We start from the raw sequence: 27962 nt of genomic DNA, 5'->3' as shown, positions 1-27962 counted from the left end.
ATCAGATAAGAGCCGAGGCAATGAAGACACTGTCCAGTAGACAGGTCCTGAGTCCAGTGGACACACCACTCACGCTGTGAAAACAGAATCTTTAAACCCCGTCCAGAAATGATATTTGAAAGCCAGTATGACTCTGCCTTTTATTATCAGGTCAGAACAGATGAAGCATAGGGAGACAGCAGCAGTAAGGCTCCGTTGTAGAATGTGGCTTCCACTAGTGCTCAGGTAAGGACACGCGTGAAGGAGATGATGACTCGTGAGCAGCAGACACTCAGAACATCACCTGGGCCCTGAAATGCATCTGCTTGGTGGCGTTGTTCTTCATGCCTGTCTTCAGCATCCACTTGGACTTCATCCTTTGGACATACTGCATGTCCCGCTGGCTCCTGAGAGCTGCCCCTTTGGTCAGGAAGGAGGTAAGAAATGAGGCAAAGGGCTGTTACTTGTCATCAAAGAAAACCCAATCTTTTCGAAGAATTTCAAACTTAGCTTGGGGCTCTATATTTACAGAAAAGTTGCTAGGTTGGGGTCTCTACACAATGCGCCAGGGGTTATGTGCACCCTGGAATTGCATACCAGAACTTCTCTCTTTATACTTTTCTCTGAGATAAACCTCTTTTGTTTTCACCATCTGGAAAGCGTCTATAAGCCCAAAAGGTGAAGGCCCACTGATGTGAGGGGCAGAGACAGGCAGAGATTATAATCAAGTCAGAGAATTCCTGACAACAGTAACATGAAGTCCATGTCTGCTACGTTTAAGTGGCCTCACAGCTCCCAGGCAGCCACGGTGAAGGCAACCACGTGGATACACACAGTGGCAATGAAAATGGGTTTCAGTTGTGCAGAGCTTTCCAGGCCATCAGGAAAGCTCTCCTCTTACCAGTTCCAGTCTTCCAGTGGACTGATGTTTTCCTGAAGAGCTAAGGATAGAGCTTCATACAGCAGACACATCAGAATAGATTTAAATATTTCACAGCGATGAGGTATCCAAAATTAACAAGCCAGTGGCCTGCTTTATTCCTCTGACTCTTACTAAGTCTTCTTTGGGAACGTCACAGAAAGGAGTGACAGCCATCCTTGATTATGTGCATGTACTATACGACAAGTGCCTTATGATATTCAACACGCATGAGTCTACGCGGTAGGTCCTATTATTACCATCTTCATTTTGTAAGTGAGGAAAAAGAGGCCCAGGTGAATCACATCACTTGTGCTCATCATACAAGAACCTACCAGCGTATCAGACAGCTCATGTTACTTACCACGGCTCAAGCTATTTGCCACAAGGATACTATCTAGTTTCTCTGTGTAACCTCCTGGACAATTTCAACGTTTGATGATTATTAAATAATTATTTTGGTAACTATTCCCTTCTGAAAAAGTTAGTGGTGTATATGCAGTTTTAGAAAGTTACTGTGGCAGGAATATGAAGTTTTTAAGTCACATAGCTTTGGGCTTTTGCCGTAAACATATTAAGTGGTAATAGAAGCCAAAGAGCCAAGAGGCTAAGATTTCCCTAGAGAGGCCCCACAAAGACAACATAAAAGAAAGCGGCTTCAGCCCAGCCCCTTCCTGAAAACGAGTTCCTGGGCGGGTCCACGGCTGTCCACCTGACATACCTGTGCTGCCAGTCCATCCCAGGGCTCTGTACTGCTGGAGTACCCGGCCCACGGCCTTCTGATTCTTGGCAACTGCCACAGCTCTTGACAAGCCAAATCGCTGTTTATAGTATCTCATCAAGGAGCGATGACCCACTCTGGCACCTATTTTTCAAAGAGCAATATTTAAACACTAAGTTGAATAGTTTTTCAAGGCAGAGCTATAAAGCAAAGGCTTTCCAAATCAGACTTTTAAGGGTATTGAGCTGGAAAATGGATATGCCAGACGAAACGGCACTCTATCTTCTGAAGAAAGATGAAGCAGCGTATTTAAAAATGAAAGAAATAAAACCAAAGAGTAGGAAGATTATTTTAAAAGAATGGCAAGTCACCGGTAAGTGAAAAACTCAGCATCTTGTACTTACTTATACACAACACGCCTCCCTGGAAATTCACATAGCAACACCCACTAGTACAGCTAATAGGACCCTAGGAGGTAAGGGATTGTAACTTTTTTTTAATAAAAAAGGTTAAGCAGAGAATGGTCTTGATGTTTCGGACTACAAGCCACAGTCTAGACCTTTCCTTTGCTTAAATTCTCTATGGCAGCAGTTCTCAAAAGGGTGATTTTACCCCAAGGACAGGTGGCAATGATTGGAGACATTTCTGGTTGTTACAGATGGAGGGCAGCTAGGGCGTCTACTGCGCAGAAGTCATGTTATAGCTAAACATCCCACAATGCACAGGACAACCCTCCATATTGAAGAATTATCTGGGCCAAAATGTCTATAGTGCCTAGGTTGACAAACACTGCCCTAATGCTTTCTAAATGATGGAAATTATTGGGTGAACTAGAATTTTAAAAGAGGCTTAAATTGTATTCTCTCTACAGCTTTTGCTTATTAAAAAGGATCTAGTAAAACTATACAAGTCAATCATGTATTCAGAAATGACTATTTGGTTCTTTACAGGAAATTGCTGACCCCGACATCTCAGCTTCACAGCAGGTGAAAGGGAGGGGGCGGGCCTCCGGGCCAGTGAACTCCAGGCTCCCTCAGAGCAGTGGCTCTCAAAACGTGATCCTGGGCCAGTGGTATCAGCATCAGCTGAGGGCTTGTGTCCTCACAAGAATATGAATTAAAATTAATAAACCCAAATAGGTTTAACCATGTAGAGATTTAATAACAGCATACACAGGGCAAGAACCAGCTATTTCCACTGAAAATGAATAAAGGAAATAAGGCTAGGTAGAACCGTGTGTACAACTTCTAGGAAATTTGACATTTATACATATAAAATCATTTCTTTCAGAATCCTGTGTAGAAAGACCATAAACAGGATACTATGAATATAGCACATGGCTGCATTTGCTTTTAGGATCTAGACGTTTAATTTACATGAAAAAATTCTGTCCGTTTATTTTAAGTCTCTCTACCTGGCAAGCTACCTGAAAAGTTTACTTGCTACACAGATATGGAAAAGCAGCTACCTCTAGTTGACTGTTTTGTGATCAGACTCAAGGGATGACAAAAACAAACATCCAAATCAAAGATGCTATGGCCTTTGAATACCAATATGGATGAAAACACATTCTGCTGAAGCTGACTGTTTTGGCACCTTAGGAGTTAACAAAGCTCCTAGATCACAAGAAATAAAGAAAACACAGCACTGGGTAAACACTCAACTTAAATAGAGGCTCTAGCAGGAAGCCCCAGCATCATTCATTGGGGTTTTCTACTTATACGTTTGGTCAGGGTGCTCCAAGTTGGTAACGATGACTACTTAAAATCATTCAATGATAATGCTGGTCATTAGCACCTAATAAATCAATACTCTTATATTCTTAAGCAGCATTTGGAAATGTGTATTATTGAAGTTTGGCTTTTTAAAACATCCTTGAAAAGGTTTCATTACTCAATGCCAAGGTTTCCGACAGCTAGCATGAGAAATGCAAACACGCAGTGTTTCGAGCTACCCGTGCCCTGTGCCAATGACAGTGAGCACTGACATTCAGCGCAATGTGCTGAGAACAGCTCAACTTGAAGGCCCTCACCAAGGAAAATTATTTTTAGAACACACTGTTGACTGCCCAATAGGTAACAGATGGTTATGTCTGAGTTACAGTGAAGTCACAACCTGTCCATCTACCTTTCACCACAGCAATAACCACTTACAGAACTGTCCACTCCTACTTTAACAAACAGCCTAAGAACCGATGACATAAGATACTGGAAAGGAAAATACCTTCAACTGTACTTTTCCTATGATCGCCTCTGTACCTCTTGTGGGTCCACCAACAGCTCCATCTGGTCGGTGAGCAGCTAATGGGATGTGTCTTTCACACCAACTTACTCCACAGCAACAGAAGAGCAAGGGACTCCAGCGACTGAGCCAGACCACGTTTCAAAATTATGCCCACAGTGCCCTCTACCGGATGCTCTTTGTCACTGGCTCTGGGATCAGGTACTTGATCTGAATTAACGAGATTTAAGGTATCACAACTACTGCTTTTAAAACTAGTTTGAAACGAAATCTACTAAGTGTGGTGGATAAAATATGATTAAACTCTTCACATTAGAGTCCTTCTCAAATTAGCTTCTTGCTAACATCCGTGCCAAACCTTTCCATGGAAAAAAACACTTGCACGGCCTAGTTAAGCAATCAGGCAAGAGAAAGAAATAAAACGCTTCGAAACTGGGAATGAAGAAGTTAAACAGTCACATTTTGCAGATGACATGATTCTTTATATAGAAAACCCTAAACACTCCACCAAAAAACTATTAGAAACAATAAATGAATACAGTAAAGTTGCTGGCGACAAAAATCAATGTAAAAAATCCACTGCATTCCTATATACCAACAATAAAATTTCAGAAAAAGAAAAAAGCAACTTCTTTTGTAATTGCAACAAAAATAAAATACCTAGGAATAAACTCAACAAAGGATGTGAAAGACCTATACACTGAAAACTGTTAAGTCATAGTATATTCATAGTATCCTGTTTAAAAAAAAATTGAAGAGCATACAAAGAAATGGAAAAATATTCCATGTTCATGGATTGGAAGAATCAACATAGTTAAAATGGCCATATTACCCAAAGGAATACACGGATTTAATGCAATCCCCATAAAACTCCCAATGGCATTTTTTTAAAGAAATAGAAAAATCATCAGATTTGTATGGAACCACAAAAGACCCCAAATAGCCAAAGCAACCCTAAGAAAAAAGAACAATGCTGGCGGTATCACACTCCCTGACTTCAAATTGTACTACAAAACGACAATAATCAAAACAGCATGGTACTGGCAGAAAAACAGACATACAGACCAATGGAATAGAATTGAAAACCCAGAAATAAATCCACATATATGTGAGCAGACAATTTTTGACAAAAAAGCCAAAAATATACAATGGAAAAAAGAAAGCCTCTTCAATAAATGGTGCTGAGAAAATTGGAAAGCCATGTGCAAAATAATGAAACTAGACTGTTATCTGTCACCATGTACCAAAATTAACTTAAAATGGATCAAAGACCTAAACATAAGACCTGAAACAGTAAACTGCATAGAAGAAAACATAGGTACTAAACTTATGGACCTTGGGTTCAAAGAGCATTTTATGAATCTGACCTCAAAGGCAAGGGAAGTAAAAGCAAAAATAAATGAATGGGACTATATCAAACTTAAAAGCTTCTGCCCAGCAAAAGAAACCATCAACAAAACAAAGAGGCAACCAACTGAATGAGAGAAGATATTGCAAACACCTCAGATAAGGGGCTGATATCCAAAACATAAAAAACTCATACAACTCAACAAAAAAACAACAATCCAGTTATAAAATAGGCAAAGGACAGAGCAGACACATCTCCCAAGAAGACGTAAATGGCCAGCAGATATGAAAAAAATGCTCAACTTCATTAGGGAAATGCAAATCAAAAGCACAATGAGATATCACCTCACACCTGTTAGAATGGCTATCATCAACAAGACAAAATAATAACAAGTGTTGGAGAGGCTGTGGAGAAAAAGGAACCCTCATATACTGTTGGTGGGGAATCTAAATCGGTACAGCCACTATGGAAAACAGTATGGAGATTCCTCAAAAAATTAAGAATAGAATTAATCCGTCTCCTAGGTATCTACCTAAAAAACCTGAACACATTTATCTGTAAAGATATATGTACCCTGATGTTCACTGCAGCACCATGGAAACAACCAAAGTGTCCTTTGAAAGATAATTGGATAAAGAAGATGTGGTACATATACACAATGGAATACTACTCGGCCATAAGATGAAATACTGCCATTGGTGACAACATGGATGTATCTTGAGATTATCATGCTAAGCGAAATAAGTCAGACAGAAAAAGAACCATGCGACTTCACTCATATGAAGGATATAAAACTGAAAACAACAAAGGAACAAGACAAACAAAGAAACAAAAACTCAGACCTACACAACAGTTTAGTGGTTGCCAAAGGGTAAGGGGGAGGAGTGTGTGTGATGGGCACACAATGTGAGATACAGATGATGTATTACAGAATTGTATACTTGAAACCTACATAATTTTACTAATCAATGTTACCCCAATAAATTTAATAATAAAAAAAAGAACGTCTTGGCTATAGGTTAGGTCTTTCCAGAGTCTGTGTCTAAAAGCACAGTATTTCTCAGCACTCTACCACCAAACCAGTTACCTCACTACATCCAAGGCCACACCAAAGCGCTGTCCTGAGGCTTATTATCCAAGTTTAAAATAACATGACTCAGTAAGTGACCTGCAGCTGTAAACAAGGAAACCTAGGCTTTAAAACCAGGGACATTCAACTTTCAAGCTCATCTCATGCCGCTTTCTTTGACTATCTGATGATATAGTCTGCCCCAGTACTGCAGGGAAATATGATTCCAAGGCCCTGAGGCATGTTGTAAAAATAAAACATCTGCCTGAACATGCTAACCACCCAGGAAATACAGGTATTATTTGGATCTCATCATCTCTACCATTCCATTCCTTTTCATTCTCTCATGTATCTTCTGTAGCATCTCCCATTCTTATTAGCTAATCATAACATTGTAAACAATAGTGGATGCTTCTCGTATTCTTGGTTTCTTCATCTCTTTATACCTGTGTTAAATTCCCACCATTATGAATACCGTTCCCCAAAGTAGAAGACAGAATTCAAACTCTAAACCTCCCCCCTATAACCAGAAACAGACACCCTGGGCACTGTCAATCAGACACACCCATGCCAGCCTACCACTTGGAAGTCTGAGCAACACAAGGAAACAGGAATCAATTCAAACAAGAGTAAGGTCAAGATTAACAAGAAAAACCTAGGTGAGCCCCACCCCCAAATATTAATATATAAACAGAACAGAATAGATCTGCATATTTGAAAAGGAAAGAAATGACTGATCCAAGCATTCTGAGTCAGAACAGAAGTGAGCAAAAACACCAACCCAATTTAAACAGCCAACACAGAGCTAAGTGGCAGCCTTCAGAGCGTACCACATCCCTGAGGACACAAACACACACTTTGAGTTTTATGTTCTACTTCCCTCGGTATGGAAAAGAATGGATAAGAACATGCCTCTCCAACAGTTTCACTGGCATCAAGCTATTTATTTCTGACAAATGCACTTACCAGAAGGCAGAATCAGCTCCATGGTTTCATCATCATATTCCAAGGTCTTGTCAGAGGACAACTCGTCAATCTCAGGGGGCTCCTCCCCATCTTTGTAATCTGGGTAGCTACTCCTGGAAAACAGTGAAAGGGCATTAACAAATAGACTGATACCTCAAATTTAACTAAAAGACATACACTATATTTGCAAATGTGGCAAACTCACCAGCTACCTAAAAGGTTTGAGAGAAAACTTGTTAGCCTTTTTCTCTGTAGCAAAAGTTGCAAATGACCTAAGAACTCAAAATGGATCACAGAACTAAATGAAAAACACAAAACTATAAAACTCTCAGAAGACAACACAGGAAACACATAGGTACTATATAAATGTCTCATCACTATGCTGTACACCTGAAACTAAACAGTGTATGCCAACTGTAAATCGAAAATTTTTTAAAAAGTTAAATAATTTCTGGAATGGTGCTGTCCAATAGAACTCTGTGATACAGAAAGTTTCTGTGTGTCCAATATGGTAGCTACTAATCATTGTGCTTTTAACCACTGAGCTTTGACATGTAGTTGTACAACTGAAGAACTAGTTTTAAAATTTTAATTTCTAATTAACTTAAATAGCCACAGGAGTACATCCAGTAATTACCATATTAGACAATGCAGTTCTAGAACAAGCTTTATGTTCCTAGAAATGTTCACAAATACATAGAAAATAATTGTAGAAATGCACACTAAATTGTTAGCAGTAGATGATAACCCAAAAGAAAAACAGACAAGACTTGATCAAACACTTCACGAGACATCTAAATAGCCAATTAACATATAAAAGGTTTTCAACTACAGTAGTAACCTCCAAAGTGGCAAAAATGAAAAGCTCTCCCTCACTATAAAAGAGAAATGAGAAATCAGCAGGAAGATGCAAAAGGACAACAGAAAAAGGCAGGACTTTTCTGAACACTTGACTGTGTCACAGAGATTGCATGCCTGGCATGGTTAATTATACATACCTGCTTGTGTAGCACACCTGCTTGTGTAGCACACCTGCGCAGCACACTAGGATTAGCTGTTCAAGATTGCCCAGCATAGACTCGGTGCATGCCATACTATAAATTAGACAAGTCTCTAGGAAAGGGTGAATGAACCACCTATGGGATAATCTCAAATGACTGGGACTGGCCCAGTTCAGCAACCGTCTCAACTCCCTTAGGCGACAGCTTGTGATTCAAGGACTCTCAGGGAAACCAAAACATGACACCAAATTTCTCTGCCTCTGTTCATAAGGTAGCTGGCAAAACTGAACTCTTGACCATTAAACCATTAAAACAACACAAAACAAAGATAAAAAACAACCCAAGTTTTCACGTCACACAAACTTCAGTTTGGGTCTGCGATTTCTCCTTATCAGACGTGTTTAACCCAGTTACACTCAGTTTCTTATTTACAAAATGAGAGGGAATAACCACTCATAGAGCAGTTATAAAGTGTATATGGTACAGCGCTAGACACACATCAGGCACTGGCTTCGCTTCACATTACAATCCACTTACCTAAAATCATAGAAGTCGGCGAATTCCAAAGCGGCATCACCCTCCGTGAGCAGCTTACAGTGGCTTTTGTCGTTCATGTGCGCCTGCACAGCTTCTGTGGAGTAGAACGATTTCCCCTTCTCGTTGCACCACAAGCACATCTTCCCAACACCAACTTTCTCTCCTGGAAAAAGAATTTGAGGGAAAAAACATGAAAAAAGCTTTTGCAGCCAGATTAAGTCTCACCATTTATCTGCACGATTCATAAAACATGCATCAAGTTTCTGATCTTCATGAAATAAACAGGTAATGAAATCAAAGACTGATGAGAAACACAAAAGTAGCGTTCCCTTTAAGACGTGCCCCGCAATAGTGTGCTATTCCCTCCTTCCAAGGAAAGTTATTGTACTTACCCAAGTACCGAATCAGCCCCTTCAGGTCCGAAAGATACTCTATGTCGGGAATGAAGAAGCTGTGGATTTTAGTCATATGGGCCACGTTCTTCATAAGGGAGCTTGAGTGATGGGGACAAAACAGGCAGTCCGTTACGGGGATGGCACCAGGGGCGGCGCCTCCCCCGGCCGCTTCCTCCTCCGCTTCCTCCTCCGCTTCCCGCTCCAGGTCGTCCACCGACTCGGCATCCGCGCAGTCCGGTTCTTCATCAGAATCAACATCTTCCCAATCTTCAAGCAAAACACGGTTAGTTCACAACCAGAGGTGACCGCCAGGAAAGCAGCCCCAGAAACACAAGCCCGGGTGGGACGGTCCTGCATGTGGGACGACGGGGTGCTGGCCCCCCAGGACGAGCCCTCATTTAAGATGTCAGCGTGAGCTATTCCTGTACCAGCGACCCGTCTGTGCGGCTAAGAAACAGCTTCCTCTTTCTTCTGCAGCCCCGGGGACAGCCCCGCAGCCGCCTTCGCTGCTCCCTGGGTCTGTCTGCGCCCAGACGACCGGCGACCGCCGGATGTGCGACCAGAGAAACCAGCGACAACCCCCAACGCGCAGGGGGCAGGCGGCAGGCTCCCGCCGCACACTCGGCTCAGGCAGCTGCCTCGGAACCCCTCGCATCGTTTCAATCCGACAAATTAAGTGCAAAGCCGAAGTGGAAACTGCACAGTACAAATTCCACAGCAGAAAGCAGGCCCTCCCCTGCACGCGTGAAAAGCCTCCTTGTTCAAAAGCGAGAAATCCATCCGTCCCCGCCCCCCAGGACGTTTCTACACAGAGCGGACTCCGGGCGGGGTTTAGCCACCAGGCCCCTCGGCAAGCAGCCTCGCGGCCGCCCCGCACCCGCGCCCCGCACCCGCGCCCCACACCCCACGCCCCGCCCGCACCCGCGCCCCACGCCCCGCCCGCACCCGCGCCCCACGCCCGCGCCCCGCACCCCGCCCCGCGCCCCGCACCCGCGCCCGCGCTCCACGCCCCCCGCCCCGCGCCCGCACCCCCGCCCCGCACCCGCGCCCGCGCCCCCCGCCCGCGCCCCGCACCCCCCGCCCCGCGCCCCCCGCCCGCACCCCGCACCCCGCGCCCCGCGCCCACGCCCCGCCCGCACCCCACGCCCCGCACCCGCGCCCCACGCCCCGCACCCCCCGCCCCGCACCCCACGCCCCGCACCCGCGCCCCACGCCCCGCACCCCCCGCCCCCCGCCCGCGCCCCGCACCCCCCGCCCGCGCCCCCCGCCCGCGCCCCGCACCCCCCGCCCGCACCCCACGCCCGCGCCCCACGCCCACGCCGCGCGCGTACCGTCCCCGTCCAGGCCCGCCTCCGCGCTCCCCGGCTCCTCGCCCCGCCTCCGCGCCCGCCGCTCCAACCACTGCAGCCGGGGCGGCCCGTCGGCCCCGTGTCGGCCAGCGGTGACACGCCCTCCGCCCGCCGGGGCCGCCCTCTTGGGCGACGGCCGGGCCCGGATGGCCTGCTGGATGGCCGCGTTCACCGCGTCCTTGTCCACGCCGTCGCCGCCCAGCCCCTTCTCCAGGTTCTTGGCGTTCATGAGCTGCACCTCGCGCTGCACCGCCCTCCGCTCCAGCTCCACGTGCCGCCGGGACCCGAGGTGGTTCCCGTAGGCGTTGAAACACGCGAACTTCTTACTGCACACCGCGCAGTAGGTGGCCGTGCCCCGGCCCGCCTGCTCCGCCACGGCCCGCTGCGCCCGCACGCGCTCCTGGAAGCCCTCGGCCGTCACCGGGGCCATGTCCGCCACCTTCCGCTTCAGGTTGTAGCGGTGCCAGTCCGTCTTGTAGTGGGCCCGCTGCAGCTCCGCGTCGTCGAACGCCACCCGGCAGGTGATGCAGGTGTACGGCGCCGTCGCCGTCGCCATCGCCGGACGGGAAATAACGGGAGACAACGGGCGAGATCCAGCGAACAGCGAGCGTCCTGACCCGACGAGGCGCTCACACCTTAGCTTACCTCGGGGCCCACGAACAGCCACGGCAGCAGCCGACTTGCCCACTGGCTCTGCCGGAAGAAGTCGTGCAGGGGGAAGGTTGTTCCCGGCCGGACAGGAAGTCCCGCCTCCCCACCCGCGTCCTTTCCAATGAGCGGCCAGGGAAGGCGAGAGCTGCTATTGGCTACTCAGGCCCCGCCTTGTCGACCTGACGTGGGTGTTGGTACTAAATCGTGCAGCTCCAGCGTGTGTTTTACAAGTCACGGCGCAGGTCAGCTCGGACTCCGCTAACTGTGGCCTCCTACGTAACAGCAGCTCTCTAGGAATCAGGAAGCGTTCAAAGCTTAGGCGATGCTGGGCTCTTGCGCACGGCCTCGTCAACCCGTCGAACCTAAGTCCTTTCATCATCTGCTTGGAATGTCCTTTTTTTGCTAGCTAGCTTGTTTCCTTTTAAGGTTTCTGCCCAAAGGCCTTTGTTAAGAGACACCCATCCCTACCCTCTTGTCAAATATAGTGCCCACCCCCAACCCTTAAGTCTTTGCTAAACATAACGTTGCTCTGTAGCGCTGTGGTAGTTACCTATTCCTCTATACAAAATTATCCCCAAACTTAGCAGCGCAAAACAACAAACCTGGATTATCCGAACTTCTGTAAGTCAGACATGTGGGTGGCTGGGGCGGTCATGAAATTGCAGGAAACATATGGGCCAGGGCTGGAGTCAGGCGAAGATTTGACGGTGGCTGAAGGGACCCCCTTGGAAGATGCCTCGTTTACAGGCTAGTGGCGAGGTCTTGTTTCCTCCGGGCGGCGTGAGTGTCCTCGTCACGTGGCAGCTGGCTTCCTCCAAAGAGAGCAAAGGGGAAGCCGTCGTCTCGTGTAACCCAGCGTTGGAGGTCACACGTGTGCTGTGACCCACCATGTGCTGTCCCAGGCACGTGCTGCTTGGGGATGGGGATAGGTGCTGAGAACGAGTGGTAGGTGACGTGGTTGTGCAGACATCACACTGCACTGGCACCAACCTCGATGGCACAGCCCATCACACTCCAAGCCTGTATGGTACAGCCTATTGCTGTCAGGCTACGAGCACGTACAAAACAACTGAGATTAAACCAAGCACAAGAGGAAATGGTGCACTCAAGGGACGTGGTAAACGGGCGATGTGTGCGGCGGCTGCCAGTGTGACAGCGTACTGTTTTATACCACACTTGTTTTCATGGGAGGGTCGTGGAAATGGACTGGGAAAACAAGTTTGGTACAAAACAGTACATTCTAAATAACATAAAAAGTATGCTAACTACATACACCAGTGACATAGTCTTTTATCAGCATCAAATGTTATGTACTGTACATAGTTGCATGTGCTATACTTTTATACAACTGGCAACATAGGTTTTTCACACCAGCATCGCCACCAGTATATGAGGAATGTGTTGCGATGTCCCTCGGCTATAGAAAATTTTCAGGTCTATTATAATCTTACGGGACCACTCTCATATGTGCGGTCCATTGTTGACTGAAATGTCATTATGCGGTGCAGGTACTTACAAAGGTCAGCTCTATTTAATGTGGGAGGGGTTTACATTAGGGTACGAATGGGGTGTCTTTGGGGACCATTTTGGGAAATTGGCTACCACGAGTACTTGGTGTTTGTGACTGGTTTCCCAGCTTTAGCCCTGAAAGTCTTGTATGCCCGGAATGCCCTCCATCCAGGGCAAACCAGGATGGTTAGTCACATTATAGGTTCATCACCCACATCTGGACCGTGAGCTCCGTGAGAGCAGGGTGCTTTCATTGCTATATCCTAGAGCAATGCCAGAGTAGTGCTGACTCCTACGTTGCTCAGCATTTTGAAATGAATCTTTTGTAGTACAAAAGTTAAGTCTGATGGTGATTTGTATTTCAGGAAGCTTGATTTTGAGGTGATGGAGATCTTGTAAAATAGCAGAGACCTCTGGACAGAGACCCATTTTAAGAAATGTAGCTAAGTATTAGTAGTCATCAGCTGGGTTAAGCAAAACAATGTCTATTTTCATGCTTCTCTGAAGAGTCAAGAAGATGGCTATATGAATTAAGTAACTTCTGGTTTTACTTTTTCCTATGATTGTTCTTACCTGGTTCTTCCAGCATCTGTTCCTTCTTCAGATCATTATTTCCTCCCTGCCCCCTCCAGTCCGTTTCCGTGACCCTCCCATTTCAGCCTCTTTGAACTCTCCATGTTCTTTACTTTTCCTCCTCAGAGGAGCAGTCTTCTCCAACATATTCATTCTTCTTCCGCTGTCTCCTAGCCAGTCTCACTCTTTCCTCTTACCCTACCCTACGGTACTTAATCAAACTAATTTTCCTAAACCATTGTTCCTTTTATGTCACTTACTCTGTTGAAGAATGGTTGTTGCCTATAAGGGTGAAATTTAAATTCCTTTGTCTGGTTTTCAGTATCTCCTATAACCTTTCCCCCATTCTACTTATTTCCAATACGTGTGCTTTTTCCATGCTACTAAGCAATTCTCTGACACCAGCTGAGATTCTCTGACACCAGCTACATTTCACCTTAATCCTTACACTCTACCTGGAAATAGCATCAGACCCTACAGATTGTTACCTGTGCTTTGACCCATGGGCTCTAACTGGAGGCTCCCATCACCCCCTTCTCAGTTTGATTAATTTTCCAGAACAGCTCACAGAACCCAGGAAACTAGTTTACTTACTAGATTACTGGTTTATTACAAAGGACGTTATTGGATACAAATGAACAGCCAGAAGAAGAGATACAGAAAGTGTGGTCGGGAAGGGTCCCAAATACCAGAGCTCTGTCCCTGTTGAGTTTGAGGTGCCCCACCCACTTGGCTAGGATACCTAGAGCTTTCCAAAAGTCACCTCGTTAACGTATTAAAAGACAACTATATAGCTCTCATCACTTAGGAAATTCTAAGGGGTGTAGAAGCTCTGTGACAAGACCAAATGTATATTTCTTATTATAAATCATAGCATGACCTATCCTTTATAATATTCAACTGATTCTAAATTAAGACACCCCTATTTTTATTTTTGGGATGTTATGAATGTAAGAAATACACAATTAACTAATACAATAAAGATGGAGTCAAGTGCAATGAAATAGAAAGAAGCATTGGGATCTTTACAACAGAGAAACATCAGGTAGATCAGAAAAGTTTTCATTAAGTTGACATTTTAGAAGGGTCCAGAAGGAGGGGGGACATTGAGGACTTCTGCAAGTGAAAAAGGGATCAGGTAGAATAAATACTGTGGAGGAAGGAAAATAAGGAACATATTTAGAAAGAATGTAAGTCTGCGTTGGGTGAAGCGTAGGATGCAGGTAAAGAAGGATAAATAAGATGAAAATATTAAGGTATCATCGGGTAAAGTGAGGAATGCTAGAGCTTGCTGTTCATTCTTCATTTAGTAAACAGTAGGGACTCAAAAAGCGTTTCAGTTTATATGGGCATCGGGAATAGAGCTGGGTCTTCAGTAGACCCAGCAGCAGCAGCTGGAATTGAATGGAAAAATCCTACGAAAAAGGAGCAGGTCTACAGAACAGCTCAATGGTAAATGTAAGTCAACTGACTAAAGGACCTGTGACTTAAATTGTCCACAGCATATCCAGAATACTATGTTAATGTGTCTAATCACTGTTGAAAATGTTATTAAAACTGTTACCGAATCAATCATTCTATTGCAGAATTTAAATTGAGACTGCCCATGACAAAACAATTTAGATTTGAAAATATTGAAAAGTAGAATTCCTTTTGGATACTACGACACATGCCTTAAGATAGTTCACTTGATTATCAAACTGCTAATGTTATGGTACAGTCAGTAAAGTGACGGTACCCAGGATGATGTGGTTCCTTAGCGGTCCTCGAAGGCGTTGGGATGTTGATTTTTGATAATCACAAAATTTAAAAAGTTAGTAGGGTCACCTTGAAGTCAACTGATACTGCAATCACAATATTCGCTTGTGACAGTGTGGGGACAGAGCCCCAGAGAGCAGTTTCCAGGCTCTCGGCCTCACATAGAAAGGGGCTGGCTCAGGTAGTAAATGGCCACCAACTGTGATCAGCTGTGGCTAGTTGGCCATCAGCTGTAACCAGTGAGCCATTGGCCACTAATAAAACTGCCCTGTCTACGCTAGCAGCAAATGGGGGCTAGTAAGAAGATGGTGGCTGAGCTGGCAAGCGCAGATTGCAGTCAGCACGGCAGAGTGTGGACAGTGTGGCTTCTGCTTCCTGTGTCTCCAACCCAGCTGCCAGCAAGACCATAGTGGTGTGACTCCCCTACTTATGGCTCCGTGGGTGTTCCTTTTGGCCTCACTATCTCCTGCGTTCTTATGTGGGGAGTGGGAGCTGAGACCCCAAAGGCCGCCCCGCACGACAGACAGGTTTACTATTTTCACATTTCTATACTGCAGTAGCAACTTGGTTTTTAAAAGGAAAACTGTAAAGGGGATTGTGTTGTTGAGGTTAACTTTTGGAGGGTAACAAATATAGAATATAAAACTAACATACATTTATTAAATGGTTTGCAGTTTCTATGAATTCTGTGTTCAGAAAAATATTAACTAAAGTGTTACAATTTTCAGTAAAAACAATTTTAAAACATTTTACTGGCTCTTAGTTTTTGGATATCTAGATATGCCAAGTTTTGTTCTTAATAACAAGGAATAGGAATTTATAGAAAAACCTGGTTCTTACAGCACTTAAAACATATAGGTCAAATGGTTTCTGGATTCTCTGAAAAAGCAAAATCAACCTAAATCAAATACAATTAGTCTTTAATATTTGCTGAAATTCTGTTAAACTATTTAAAATTATGATCATTCTTAATACATATTTTTAAAAACTAGATAAAATCGACATATTAGAAAGAGAATAGGCTTTGGGGTCAAGTGACTTTTCCCCTTACTAGTTAGGTGCCTTTGAACAATTTAACCCTGTTCTTCTGAAAAATACTCTTAATCCACTTTACCATAGAGTTGTGAGGTTTACACACGATCCTAATGGTAAATGAGTGTTTTCTAAGTATTAACCGAACCGTTGGCAAACTTTTTCTATAAAGGGCCAAATAATAAATATTTTAGGCTTTATAGGCCTATGTTTTCTGTCACAACTATTCAACTGTTCGGCTATGGCATGAAAGCAGCTATAGGCAGTACATAAATGAGTGTGGCCTATTGTAATAAAACTTTGTATTTATGGATGATGAATTTTGAATTTCATACATTTTTCACGTCATGAAATATTCTGATTTTTCCCTCAACTATTTAAAAACTGTAAAAATTAACCTTAGCTAGTATTCCATATAAAAACAGGTTGGCCCACGGGCCATAGTTTGCCCACCCGTCTGAGACACTTAATCCTCATAACATACTATGAGGTAGGTGCTATATCTTAGTTTTATGGATGAAAGTAACAGGTACAGAGATGTTAGGTGATTTATTCAGAGTTCCACAGCTAATAAATGTTAGAACCATTAAAAATGACTAGTGTATAGTGTAGAACCTCACACATAATCCAGAGTCAGCTGAAATAATAGACATTTTTGCAAAATTTTTCATCCTTTTATTCCATAGCATTTATTGGATTATGAGGCCTAATATAGTGCTAGGCCCATTAAAAGAAACTTAAGAATTTCCTTGTAAGCAGGTACTTGATTTTGTTTTAATGCTTTAAAAGATGGCTTAGTTGAAACACAGGCAGGAAAAAAAAAAATCACCTTAGTTGAAACCCAGGCAGGGAAAAAAAAAATCACTATCTTGTTTTTATATAGCTTTTTTTTTTTTAACCCTAAAAGTGTTCTAGACACTTTCTTTTCTCATCCATTCTCAAAACATCCCTGTGTGAGAAGCATATTTCCGACATTCCATCCTAACTGAAATGCTGCAATGGAAATGGAGGAATAATACACAAAAATATATTTCTGGGACTTTCTCACTTCATCATGATAACAAGACCTACGACAAGAGTTTAGTAAAGGTTTTCAGAATAATTTCAACCTTATAACTAACATAGCTGGAGCAGTGTAAAGAACTTCATCAACCTAAATTATGAACAGAAAAGGTAAATGTTTAAATCACCTTTTCCTTAAATGTAGATTTGCTTTTAGCCTACAATCAGTAGTCTGCATTTTGTCACTTTCGTAAGAGGAAAAAAAGTTGCTGCTGACATTAGCGACTTTTGTAAGAGGAAAAATAGTTGCACCTATTTCATATATTAGAGTGAATGCCTAAACATGTGGAGGATGGTTGCCAATCGCAAAACCTTATAAAACTTTCTTTTCCTGATATAATACTAAACTGGGGAGGGGCAGTTTTTAAAAAATGCCTTTTGAAGATTTTTAGGATAAGAGGAAAAAGCAAAGACGTTTTAGAATGAGAATGTAAACACTGCTTTAATCCTGGGTTGACCTTCCACAGCAAGCTTGATCTTCCTGGGCCCTGCTTTATTGTTTCAGATGAAAATGTATGATCAATGTATGCTATTCCCATTGTATGGTTTTGCTCAGCATTTCCTACAGGAAGTGAACAAAACATTTTTCTACAACTCCTCTATAATTAAAAACAAAAAAATCCATACTTCAAATTTTAATGACTGCATAAATTCTCATGGTAAGGGATTCGTAGCCCCCCCTGTACTGGATCAACCACAGGGTTTATTGTGACTGTATCTTAAAATCAGAAACAAGATTATAATTCTCTCCCCACCAACACATACACACCCACCCCCAAACACCAAAAGCCCTTGACATCGTTATGTTGGTTTGAATTTAGAATACCATTACTGCATTGCGTAACTTGGTTGTCACATATATTCTTGAACAAACAATATTGAAGTGTATATACGGTGACAGTGGTACTGTGTATAGAGAGCTGGGATGCCTCCTCCATTGTGCAGATAGCACATTTTCTACCCTCCACTATCCTCATCCCCCCTCTATCCCTAAGCCCCTTTGAATGTATAGTTTATAACATTTGATTCTAGCGTATTTGAGTTTATCTTCTCTTGTAAGCTTGTCCAGTGACTTGTAACACATTCTTTAATTACTTGGATTATTAAACTTCTTTTCCCCTCAGTGAAGAAACTGAAATGACCTTTAACTGTTTTACTTCATAGCCAAGAATATTTTTTTTCAATGAAGAAACAGACACATTAAAAAAATAAAAGGATCCTGGTAACAACTATTTTATAAATATGTGACTGTATTTTTCTTCATGTCCAGAAACTCTTATTGACTAGAATTCAGGTATATTCCTCCCAAACCCACACAGGTCACAAATCTAACACCAGGTTTTAATTTGCACCAAAATGGGCAAGATAACGAAGGCACAGGGTCACTTTGTATGAATGCAGAACATCAAACACAGTCATGAGGCACTAATGACATAGAAGCAAAGTCAATCACGAAAAGCAAGTGTTCCAAGTCTGCAGTAACTTTTCTCCCTTTAAGATTTGGCAAAATTCAGTCTAGATATTTTAACATCTCAGAAAGAAAAAATAAATAAGAGATGCTACATTAAAATGTCAGATTACCTATAATTAGTCTTTAGGAATAAAAAGAAAGGGGACCACAGATTTCCTGTATTTTTGGATTATCCTTCCTTTCTGAGGGTCTCAGATGTCTGTATGTGTCTGTAGAAATGCCAGCTGGACCCGAAGATTGAAGAGATTGTTGGTAGTTGCTGACATGGTCCCTCAACACTATTAAAAGTTATACCACAAAAGCAAGATCCGCTTGATTTCTGCTCTTTAGTGCTTTGTTAAAAACCTAAGTCAAATTTGATTATTTAAAGGTGACCTAAAAAGTTTAAAATAAAGGAAAAAATACATTGTGGCTTCCCAATGAGAAACAGATTAAATATTTAAATTTCAATGGCAAATATAAAGATACTTTAAAGCCACACAAGTTTTTCTCCTGTAGGAGAATCTATACAGACTACAAAAACAGTTATTGTTTCTCTACTGCTGATGACCACGTCACACACAGAACATACCAGGAGCTAGTTTCATGGGGTTAAGAGACTTTTTCCATGAGGCTATACGAAAGATGAGAGCTTAACCTAGGTCTGGGCAGGTAGAATACCCCTATTACAAATCTATGACAATAAAACAACAAAGTACAGCCCAATCTTGGTTTACATCAAAACCACCATCTATGGGATATAGAATTACTTGCTTTCTACGGGTTAATACCACCCATTGCAAGACTAGAGCTGGCAATCAATGGAACGTGCCATTTACAAATAAGCCTACGTCTATAGCTACAGAAAAACATGGAAATGTATCAGCCTATCCAAAGGAGTTAAATACGTTTTTAAATTTTTTCCTAGGAAATTAATTTTGATATTATTTCCCAAGTCCTTCAGCTAAAGATGCCTTGATATTTTTTGTTTTTTTTACATCAAAATCTACCAAACACGTTGAACTGTTTCCAAGCATTAGGAACAGAGTAGCTGGCATAGCATGTATTCATGATTAATTGTTAATATTTCAGTGAGTTACAATAAACTGTTTTTGCATGCTTGAAAAATTAATTGTAAAGAAAACATAAGGAATACTTATGGAGGACCTCAATAATTTGGTGTGGTTTTTTTTTTTTTTTGCTTTATAAACAACCCCTAATATTCATCTCTCTATATATACAGTTGACCCTTGAACAATGCAGGGGTTAAGGGCACCCTCCAATGCCCCTGCTGCACACTCAAAAATCTGCATATATCTTTTGACTCCCCCAAAACTTAATTACTAATAGCCTACCATTGATCGGAAGCCTTACCAATAACATAAACAGTCAATCAATACATATTTTGTATATGTATTATATACCTTATTTTTACAATAAAGTAAGCTAGAAAAATGAAAATGTCATTAAGAAAATCATAAGAGAAAATACACTTATTTATTGAAAATAATCCATGAATAAATGGACCTGTGCAATTCAAACCTGTTTGTTCAAGGGCCAACTGTGTGTACGTATGTGTGTACATATATAAGCATTTCCATGCTTATTACATAAAAATAACTATCAGAAATATCAGTCTATCAATTTTAGTTGATATATGTCCAATTAATTCACTGCAGAAGGGAAATTAAGGCCAAAAAAAAAAAAAAAGCTAATCAGTAAAGCTCACAGTTCAAAAACATTTTTTTCCTTTTCCTTTTTTTTCTTTTTCTTTTTTTTTTTTTTTTTGCTTGTTTGAAATTTTTTTGGTAGTTTATCTGTGCTCTGTTATGCAAGCTGATTCCCAGACTAATGGCCTCCGAGTAGATTTGAAAGGAAGCCTGAAGACTTCTTATTTTGCTGTGCTTCTGCTTCCTGGTCTTGTGACAGTCCCAATTCACTCTCAATTTGATCGAGCTCTGACTGATCAAGGAGTTCAAAGTCATCCACTTCTTCAGTGTCTGTGTCCTCTCCTGGGCTGGGTGCAGCCTGAGTCAGGGCTTGCTGCGTGCCCTCTAACTGGTCCTTGATGGCAGCAGTCACTGCAGCTGTGATGACGTCCCCAGCCAGGTTGCTCATCAAGTGAAAGGTTTGGTCACTGCTCAGAGGAAGGGTGAGGCCAGCTGCGGACTGCCTCTCTTTGCTCGCTCTGCGACCACTGTCCAGCTGTTCCTTTTTCCTCTTGAGCTCAGTGGGCAAGCCAAGACTTACTTCATCTTCATCATTTGTTCCCAGGCCATTTTCTGGAGATGGAAAATCTGAAAGATCTCGAGCGAAAACTTCCTCACTAGGTCGGTCAAGATCTGTGAAATACATAACAGAGGTTCTTGTTGAAGCACCACCATAAATTTGAAATAAAAGAGCTGTCTCAAAATGACCTGATTTCACTCTGAATCCTTTAGGCAACCCTGGCATTCATCTAGCCTCCTGGTTCAGCTTAGGTCAACTTAACCACATGTCGGACCCCTCCCAAATCTGGGACACTATCTCTCCAAATACCACCTGTTCCCCATACATCTTTAATTTTCCTTGTAAGCACAAAACAGCGTACGGAACGACTGAAGATTCAACCCATCTAATGTTAGCTTGAGGCTTAAGCTAAAGTTTAAACGTTCACCATAAACAAAAATTCCATCCCGCCTCTGGGGAGAGAATTAGATTAAGCCAGTGTGAATATGTATGATCACAAAATAAAAAATATGTCAATTGGAGGTTTTTGTGGAATCTGGTACAGGAGATGTGGCCTATTACCTAACCTTAGCATTTTCACCTGTGGAGATCCGAGTATCTGTAACCTGCGTTTGTTTAAAGCAATGAATTAGAAGAAGCTATTGCTCTTTCTATTCCATATTCAAGCTCTGAGCTTGAATATGGAATAGAAAAAGCAATAGCTTCTTCTAATTCATTGCTTTAAATATATATATATATATATATATATATATATATATATATATATATATATATATACACACACACACACTTTTTAAGATTTGGGACATTTGAAAGCAATGCCCGGTTAGTAGGCAGAGAGTGATTTTATTTTATTTTTTCACTTTTCATAGAAAATCTTTCAGTATAATGGTTAACTCTTTACAACAGTGATTCGAAATCTTTTATGTAATTACTGAAATTTAAGCCTCGTATGTGGGCTGGATTATTGTTGCCCTTTGTTTGTGTAAACCTGAGATGGGATGCTTCAGAACAAAGTGTTTTCTTATCCTGCTCGTGTAGATATTTCGAGTTGAAGAGATTGAGTGGACCCAAGAGATCCTCTTGTCCTAATGCAGTTTAAAGATGAGGAAATTGAGGTGCACAGAAATTTTGTCACCTGTTCAAGGTCATACAGTTAGTAATGAAGAAGGCAAGCTGACAGTTGGGTCTCCTAATTAATCCCCAAATATGTCTCCTTTCAAACACTGCACAAGCTCCCTCTTTCTTCTGAAAAAGAAAGTGCGTTCTTGCTTGTAAAACTACATATAAAGCAACTTATTCACAATCTTCCATTATAATCTCATATTTTCAGTGTATGGCTCACAGGACTTGAAATAATCCAATGAGACTAGCAACAGTTACGTTCATGCACAAGAGTTGTGTCTCTGTTTTAAATTGTATTTAACTTAATTATTAAGTTGAATTATTAAGTTATTAAAATAACTTAATTATTAAGTTAAATACAATTTAAAACAGAGACACGACTCTTGTTAATTATTAATTAATTTAACTTAATTATTAAGTTAAATAGGTATTTTTGTTCGTTTGTTTTTTAACTAACTTTGAAGAAACATGAGAAACCTTGGAGTCAGCTTTGGATTTGGAGAACTTGCCCTCCATGCTTCCATCCCCTTTAGTGAGGACTAGCCCTGGAAATGTGGGATTAGCTTCTCTCTTCCCCTCCTCCCATTATTGCTATAAACAATGTCACCAGACATTTCAGAAGTTAATTTTGTTTGCTGTCAATATCCATTTGCTTTCAAAATAAAGGCGGATTTTAGACATTGACTTGCTCAGATTTTTTCTCATACTCAAAAAAATAGTATCTTTGAGATATAATTCACATACCATAAAATTTACCCCTTTAAAGTGTACAATTCAGCGGTTTTCAATATATTCACAAAGGTGTACAACCATCACCACCATCTAACTCTAGAACATTTTTATCACTCCAGAAAGAAACTCATACTAACTACCGGTCACTCACCATTCCCTCTTCCCAGCCCCTAGCAGCCACTCGTCTCCTTTCCATCTATATGGCTTTGCCTATTCTGCACATGTCATCTAAATTGGACTTGTGTGTCTGGCTTCTTTCACTTAGCCCAGTGTGTGGAAGGTGCGTCCATGTCACAGCAAGTATCAGCACTTCATTCTGACAGCCAATGGTATTCCATGGTATAGATATATTCCCTTGTGTTTAGCCATTCAGCAGTCGACAGAATTAAACGTTTCTGCAAGCACTCATACTCACAAAAAGAAGAGTATCTAGAAATGGGAGCGTACCGTCAGAAGTGTCTGTCTGTGGAGTGTATCCTTCTGAAAGGTTGAAGGTCCCGTTGTCAGTCCAGGAGACCTCGGATATGTCTGTGTCAGACACAGAGAGCTCTTTGGCGGCCACGTTGAGGCTAATCTGTGTCAATATAAATACCAAGCCCATTATAAACTTCTGTGGGAAATCTTTTGAAAACTCCACACGGACACCGAAAAATGTCAGAATCATAAAAACCAGATGAGTATTTTCCTTTCAGGACTGTTCAACCATCTTAGAGAAATAGGAGGAGACTCTTAGGAAAACCAATCAGCAGGAGTGCATGTCAACAAATTTACAGCCAAACCACACAGGAACAAATTGAAAACTAAACAAAAAATACCTTAGGACAAAGAGCTGAAAAGTCTAATTCACTGTCATCTTTGTGACTTTTTTCTTTGTCTGCTTCTGTTGAGAAAAAATTTGGAAGCTTTCAGTTTCCTGGCCAGCGTAGACATAAGTGTATTTTATTATCCATTACATCTCCTTACCCACATTCCTCATATTCTCCAATGCCTTCACAGAGCTAAATGTTCGCACAGAACAAGCTTCACCTATTGGCAAATGTCTGAATTCCAAGGCAAATGGTCCATCTCAGTGGTTCTCACAGTGTGGTCCCTCAACCAGCAGCATCACCATCACCGGGAACGTTTTTAGAAGTGTCAATTCTCAGGCCCTACCCTAGACCCACTGAATGAGAAACTGGGGGGTGGGGCCAGCAATCTACACTTTAGTAAGCCCTTCGGGCAGCTGTGATGCTTGCGAGAGTTTGAGAATCTATAAGGTCATAAGCCAAGTTAAAAAGTGAAAGTTGATCACATTGGTTTTTCCGGTATGTATTCTCTTCCTTCCCTGGTTCTTGCAATCCCGCTTATACGGCTCCCACACTCTTAGTCCTGCTTGTGCCATTTTTCATTTTCAATCGTCCACCCCAAAATAAAACAGTTTAAATAAAATAAATCATAAGTAGCAAATATAGAATGGTTGAATCCTTTTCTCCGTCCTCTGACAATTTGGATTAAAAAGTCAGTTTACTGTATGTTTCAGAAAAGAATAAAAGTCAAAACAGAAAAAGGCTATGTTACTTTGGGGGGATTAGTTTCTGTGATATTAGTCAACGGCTAAAACACCCTGAAATGTATGGAAGGTTGATTTTATAATAAATAGCCCCGATGTCTCATTTCACGCATGGAACCTAAAATTCAAACTTTACCTACCAGATCTCTCACGTTTCTTCTGATTAATATATTCGCCAATTCCAAAATCTAGTTTCAGCAGAACTGATTTGATTTTGCTGTATATTTTTTGTCCCATATCATTACACTTAAACAGTGGACACAAAAATGCACACAGTACTGAAATATAAGAAGGAAGAGAGTGTAGATAAGATGATCTTTATTTCAAAAGGCTACATCTTTGAATTTCACAAAAATATTTCAGTTTCCTGGACTGACAAATAGAATTTTTTTTTCTTAGGGAAATGCCTTTGTGAAGTTCATAATTTCAATTCTTCCCCCGTAATGAAAACATCTACACACACACACACACACACACACACACACACACCATACTTCTAGTCATTGTTTTCAAAGACTTGCAATTAAATCAACTCCCTTCCTTCAATCCTTTTACCGTCAAAATTTATACAAAGATTCCATGCTTTCCAGCCAATAATCCTGGATTAAAATCTCAACTCTGCTTTTTTTGTTAAACACCCCTGCACCATGGGGAAGTCACTATGTATTATTAACCTCTCCTCAGTAATATTGAGATCGTAGCATTATTTCTCGGGCTGTTGGAAACAATAAATGAGATGGACAGATACCATGTGGCTGATGTCTGCGTCTATTCGACCCGCCTCTCTGACCAACAGGCTCCTATCCTACATGAGTTCTATGCGGGAGAACACACTCGAGCTCGGGCTACTTGCCATCTGTGTTATGCCTCAGGAATACAAAAAGAAACGAAGGTTGTATCGTCTTCCCTAATGTTTATTTCTTTGTTGTTGTGAGGAAGTGTGCCCATTTACCTTTTAAATGGGAGCTGCAAATTCAAATATCTCTAGAAGCCAAGGTGGTACATGTAAATTTTAGAAGCTGGTGTGAGAAAAACGGGGAGATCCAAGTTAGATAAGTGGAGTATGCCCTCTCCACCGACAGGTGGCAGCACTAGACCATACTTTTCAGGAGAAGCAGGAAATCTACACCTGTTTTTTTAATGGCATTTTCAAGTTATGGGTGATATACAGTAAATTCACACATTTAAAGTGTCCAATTTGATAAGTTTTGACATATACATACAACTAAAACACTATCGCCACAATCAAGATGGTGAACATATCTACCACTCAACCTAATTATTTTGGGATTCATCCAGGTTGCTAAATGTTAATTTTTAGTGTTGAGTAGCAATCCACTGTATGGATAAACCACAGTCTGTTTAGCCATGCATCTAAGGATGGACATATGGATTGTGCTCCATTTTTGGTTACTACAATGAAAACTGCTATGAATATTCATGTACAAGTCATTTGTGGACGTATGTTTCATTTTTCCTGGGTAAACACCAAGCTGTGGAATGGCTGGGACCATATAGCAGTTTTTAAGAAACCACCAAACTGTTACCCAAAGTGCTTGTACTAGTCTCATTACCAACCAACAACAGTATGTGAGAATTCTAGTTGCTTCATATCCTTGCTAATGCTTTAATATGATCAGTGTTTTTCATTTTAGTCATTCTGGTGTCATGGTATCTCACCGTGCTTTTAATTATCTAAAAATAATTAAAGCTACAGAATAATTAGAGCTACAGAATGAATAAGCACAAGGGCAAAGGTATTCATGTTTGTGGGGGTGGGGCATAGAGCTTATTTATAGTTTTAAGGCATCGTTTAAAGGAAAATGAATCACTTATAATACTGCCTTTTGGCAACTATTGTTCCTATTTTAAACTATGTCTCTAGGAAAAGGAGAAACTTCGTACAGGTCGAAGGAAAAGAATGATCAACTTTCTTTATAAATAAGAACGCACCCCTCCTCTTCCAAACTATGGCAGGTCTCGCAGACCATTAAACGATACCATACGCATCACATAAATTAGCCACATGTTCCACTGTACTTACAGAGTAGATAGCTGAGTATAACCCCAGGAATGTAACTTCCCAAGATCGTAAAAAATGTGCACACACTGCAGACCAGGAGACAAAACTAGAAATTATAGAGATAAGATGTGACAGTTAGCAGAACACCAAGACATTTTAGAGCACAGGATACACACACAATTATTTATCTATCTGCGATCGATCGACCATGTTATGGCAAGTGTTTTCCAAGCAGTGTTCTTTTGCACTTAGGTCTAACGACTGCTGTGTTGAACCAGCCTTAGTCCTCCCTTCACACTTGGTAATAATCATTTTGACATTCCAGAAGTTAATTTCTGGCACAGAACACAATGTCTCCCATAAATCATGCCCGTGGCTGCATTACTGCCAGATGTAAGAGAACTGGAGATTTATAGGCCTCCGGAAACCTTCACTCAGGATCACTCACTGAAATACAGCAGCCTGGTAACTAAATTTGCAAGTTCTAACTACTTTGATGAGCCCAGCGAAATTCATAAATACAGCGAAACATGTTACAGAAATTTAGAGGCATTCACATAAATGTAACAGTAATTTGCATAGCTGAGAAGCTGCTGGGGTAAATCTACTGGCCATTACTATCGCCTTCCTACCATATCCGTCCCTCAAACTGACCCCACGTCTAGGTCACCTAGAAACCAACTACAAATGAAATTCCGACAGCGAAATGTGATTATTTCCCTTCTGTCAGTCGTGACCAAAAAAAATAAATAAATAAATCTTGGTTGTTTTAAGAAATTAAAACATCAAGATAGCAAAATTCTCCTCTAAAGTCTTCACATATTTTTTCACATTCTAATCTTAAAAATAAACTATCTTCTTTTGCTTTGCCTTTAAATTATGGTATTAAAAACTGCTACGCAAAAGAAAATAAGGACATTTCAAAAAGATGCACGAATGAGGGATTTATAACTCTGATCAATAACTGATTAAGAGGAAGGTCAAGGAGGATTGCAATTCAGATTAACTTTGAGTTTTTCGTTCTTTAGCACAGGGTTAACAAATGAACTAGTCAAAACGGGAACTGATGAGTTTATGGGACTAAATTAAGAGCTGTTTCTGAAACAGCAGAGGCCCTTGAAGAATCTGGAATTCTAACGGTAGAATGGAAGAGGAAAGACCATAAAAGTTGAAAGAACAACTAAGTCCATAAAAGCATTACTATATTCAGAATTCAGTTTTGCACAAGGATTTCATATTATCCACTAAGTTTGTCGCATCGTCCTCTTAAGTTAATTGACTTGGGGCCCAGTAATATAATCCAATGCGGTTTTAAGTTCAGAATCTCCTAAGACTGTTTAATCGTTTCAGTAAAACTGGCATAAAAAAATGCAACCCCCCCACCACATGGAAATCTATGCTAAAAATCACCTGCAGTGATTTAAAAAAATCCATCCATATACAACGTGGCTACCTCACTATGCTCAAAATGTGTCCAAGTATAGTTCTATTATTTAATACTAGTATTGCAGTTAAGAGAGATGGATATTAAATGCTGACATTCCTCAGCTCTTCTTTCCAATTATAGGTGGACCTTCAAGAAACTTGAAACGCAACAGGGGAAGGGAAAGAGTCCATTGATGGCTTTATGCCTCATCTTTGGTGTCAAGATCACAGCGGAAGCTGTCTCTACACACAAAAATATACAAGTGTGTATGCTTCTCCATGCAATCCCTTTCAAACCACTTACGACTCTTCTCATGGG

General features: G+C 41.5%; 2 protein-coding genes across 4 annotated transcripts in view; both read right to left on the bottom strand.

Moving 5' to 3' along the window:
• Nucleotides 1-126: 126 nt before the first annotated feature.
• On the bottom strand, nt 127-11297 carry ZNF622 (zinc finger protein 622). The gene is made up of 6 exons (XM_081053123.1): nt 10508-11297; nt 9174-9443; nt 8782-8944; nt 7244-7356; nt 1620-1763; nt 127-399 (listed from the first exon to the last, which is right to left on the bottom strand). The coding sequence occupies exons 1-6, from the start codon at nt 11079-11081 to the stop codon at nt 272-274; spliced, it is 1392 nt and encodes a 463-aa protein (XP_080909249.1). The 5' UTR covers nt 11082-11297; the 3' UTR covers nt 127-271.
• Nucleotides 11298-18433: 7136 nt separating this feature from the next.
• The window catches only part of RETREG1 (reticulophagy regulator 1), a gene marked incomplete at its 5' end in the record, with an annotated part of 113735 nt that continues 104206 nt past the window's right edge, over nt 18434-27962 (bottom strand). For all 3 annotated transcript variants that reach the window (XM_081053120.1, XM_081053121.1, XM_081053122.1), the window contains 5 exons: nt 18434-20902; nt 23094-23220; nt 23462-23526; nt 24336-24473; nt 26240-26324. In XM_081053120.1, coding sequence (XP_080909246.1) covers nt 20409-20902; nt 23094-23220; nt 23462-23526; nt 24336-24473; nt 26240-26324 — 909 coding nt within the window. In that variant the 3' untranslated portion in view covers nt 18434-20408. The remainder of the gene's footprint in view (nt 20903-23093; nt 23221-23461; nt 23527-24335; nt 24474-26239; nt 26325-27962) is intronic.

This window comes from Rhinolophus hipposideros (assembly GCF_964194185.1).
Source record: "Rhinolophus hipposideros genome assembly, chromosome: 7".
Classification (NCBI taxonomy): Eukaryota; Metazoa; Chordata; class Mammalia; order Chiroptera; family Rhinolophidae; genus Rhinolophus; species Rhinolophus hipposideros.
Note: the sequence above shows the minus strand (reverse complement) of the source record. Positions and strands in the feature narration are given on the sequence as shown.

What these genes read in the sequence shown, in the direction of transcription:
- ZNF622 (XM_081053123.1), bottom strand. Translation starts at nt 11,081, where the DNA reads ATGGCGACGGCGACGGCGCCGTACACCTGCATCACCTGCCGGGTGGCG. An exon ending in GGCGGGCCTGGACGGGGACG is followed by an intron (nt 9,444 to 10,507) that starts GTACGCGCGCGG and finishes TTTTGCTTGAAG; the next exon opens with ATTGGGAAGATGTTGATTCT. An exon ending in GGGGCTGATTCGGTACTTGG is followed by an intron (nt 8,945 to 9,173) that starts GTAAGTACAATA and finishes TTCTTTTTCCAG; the next exon opens with GAGAGAAAGTTGGTGTTGGG.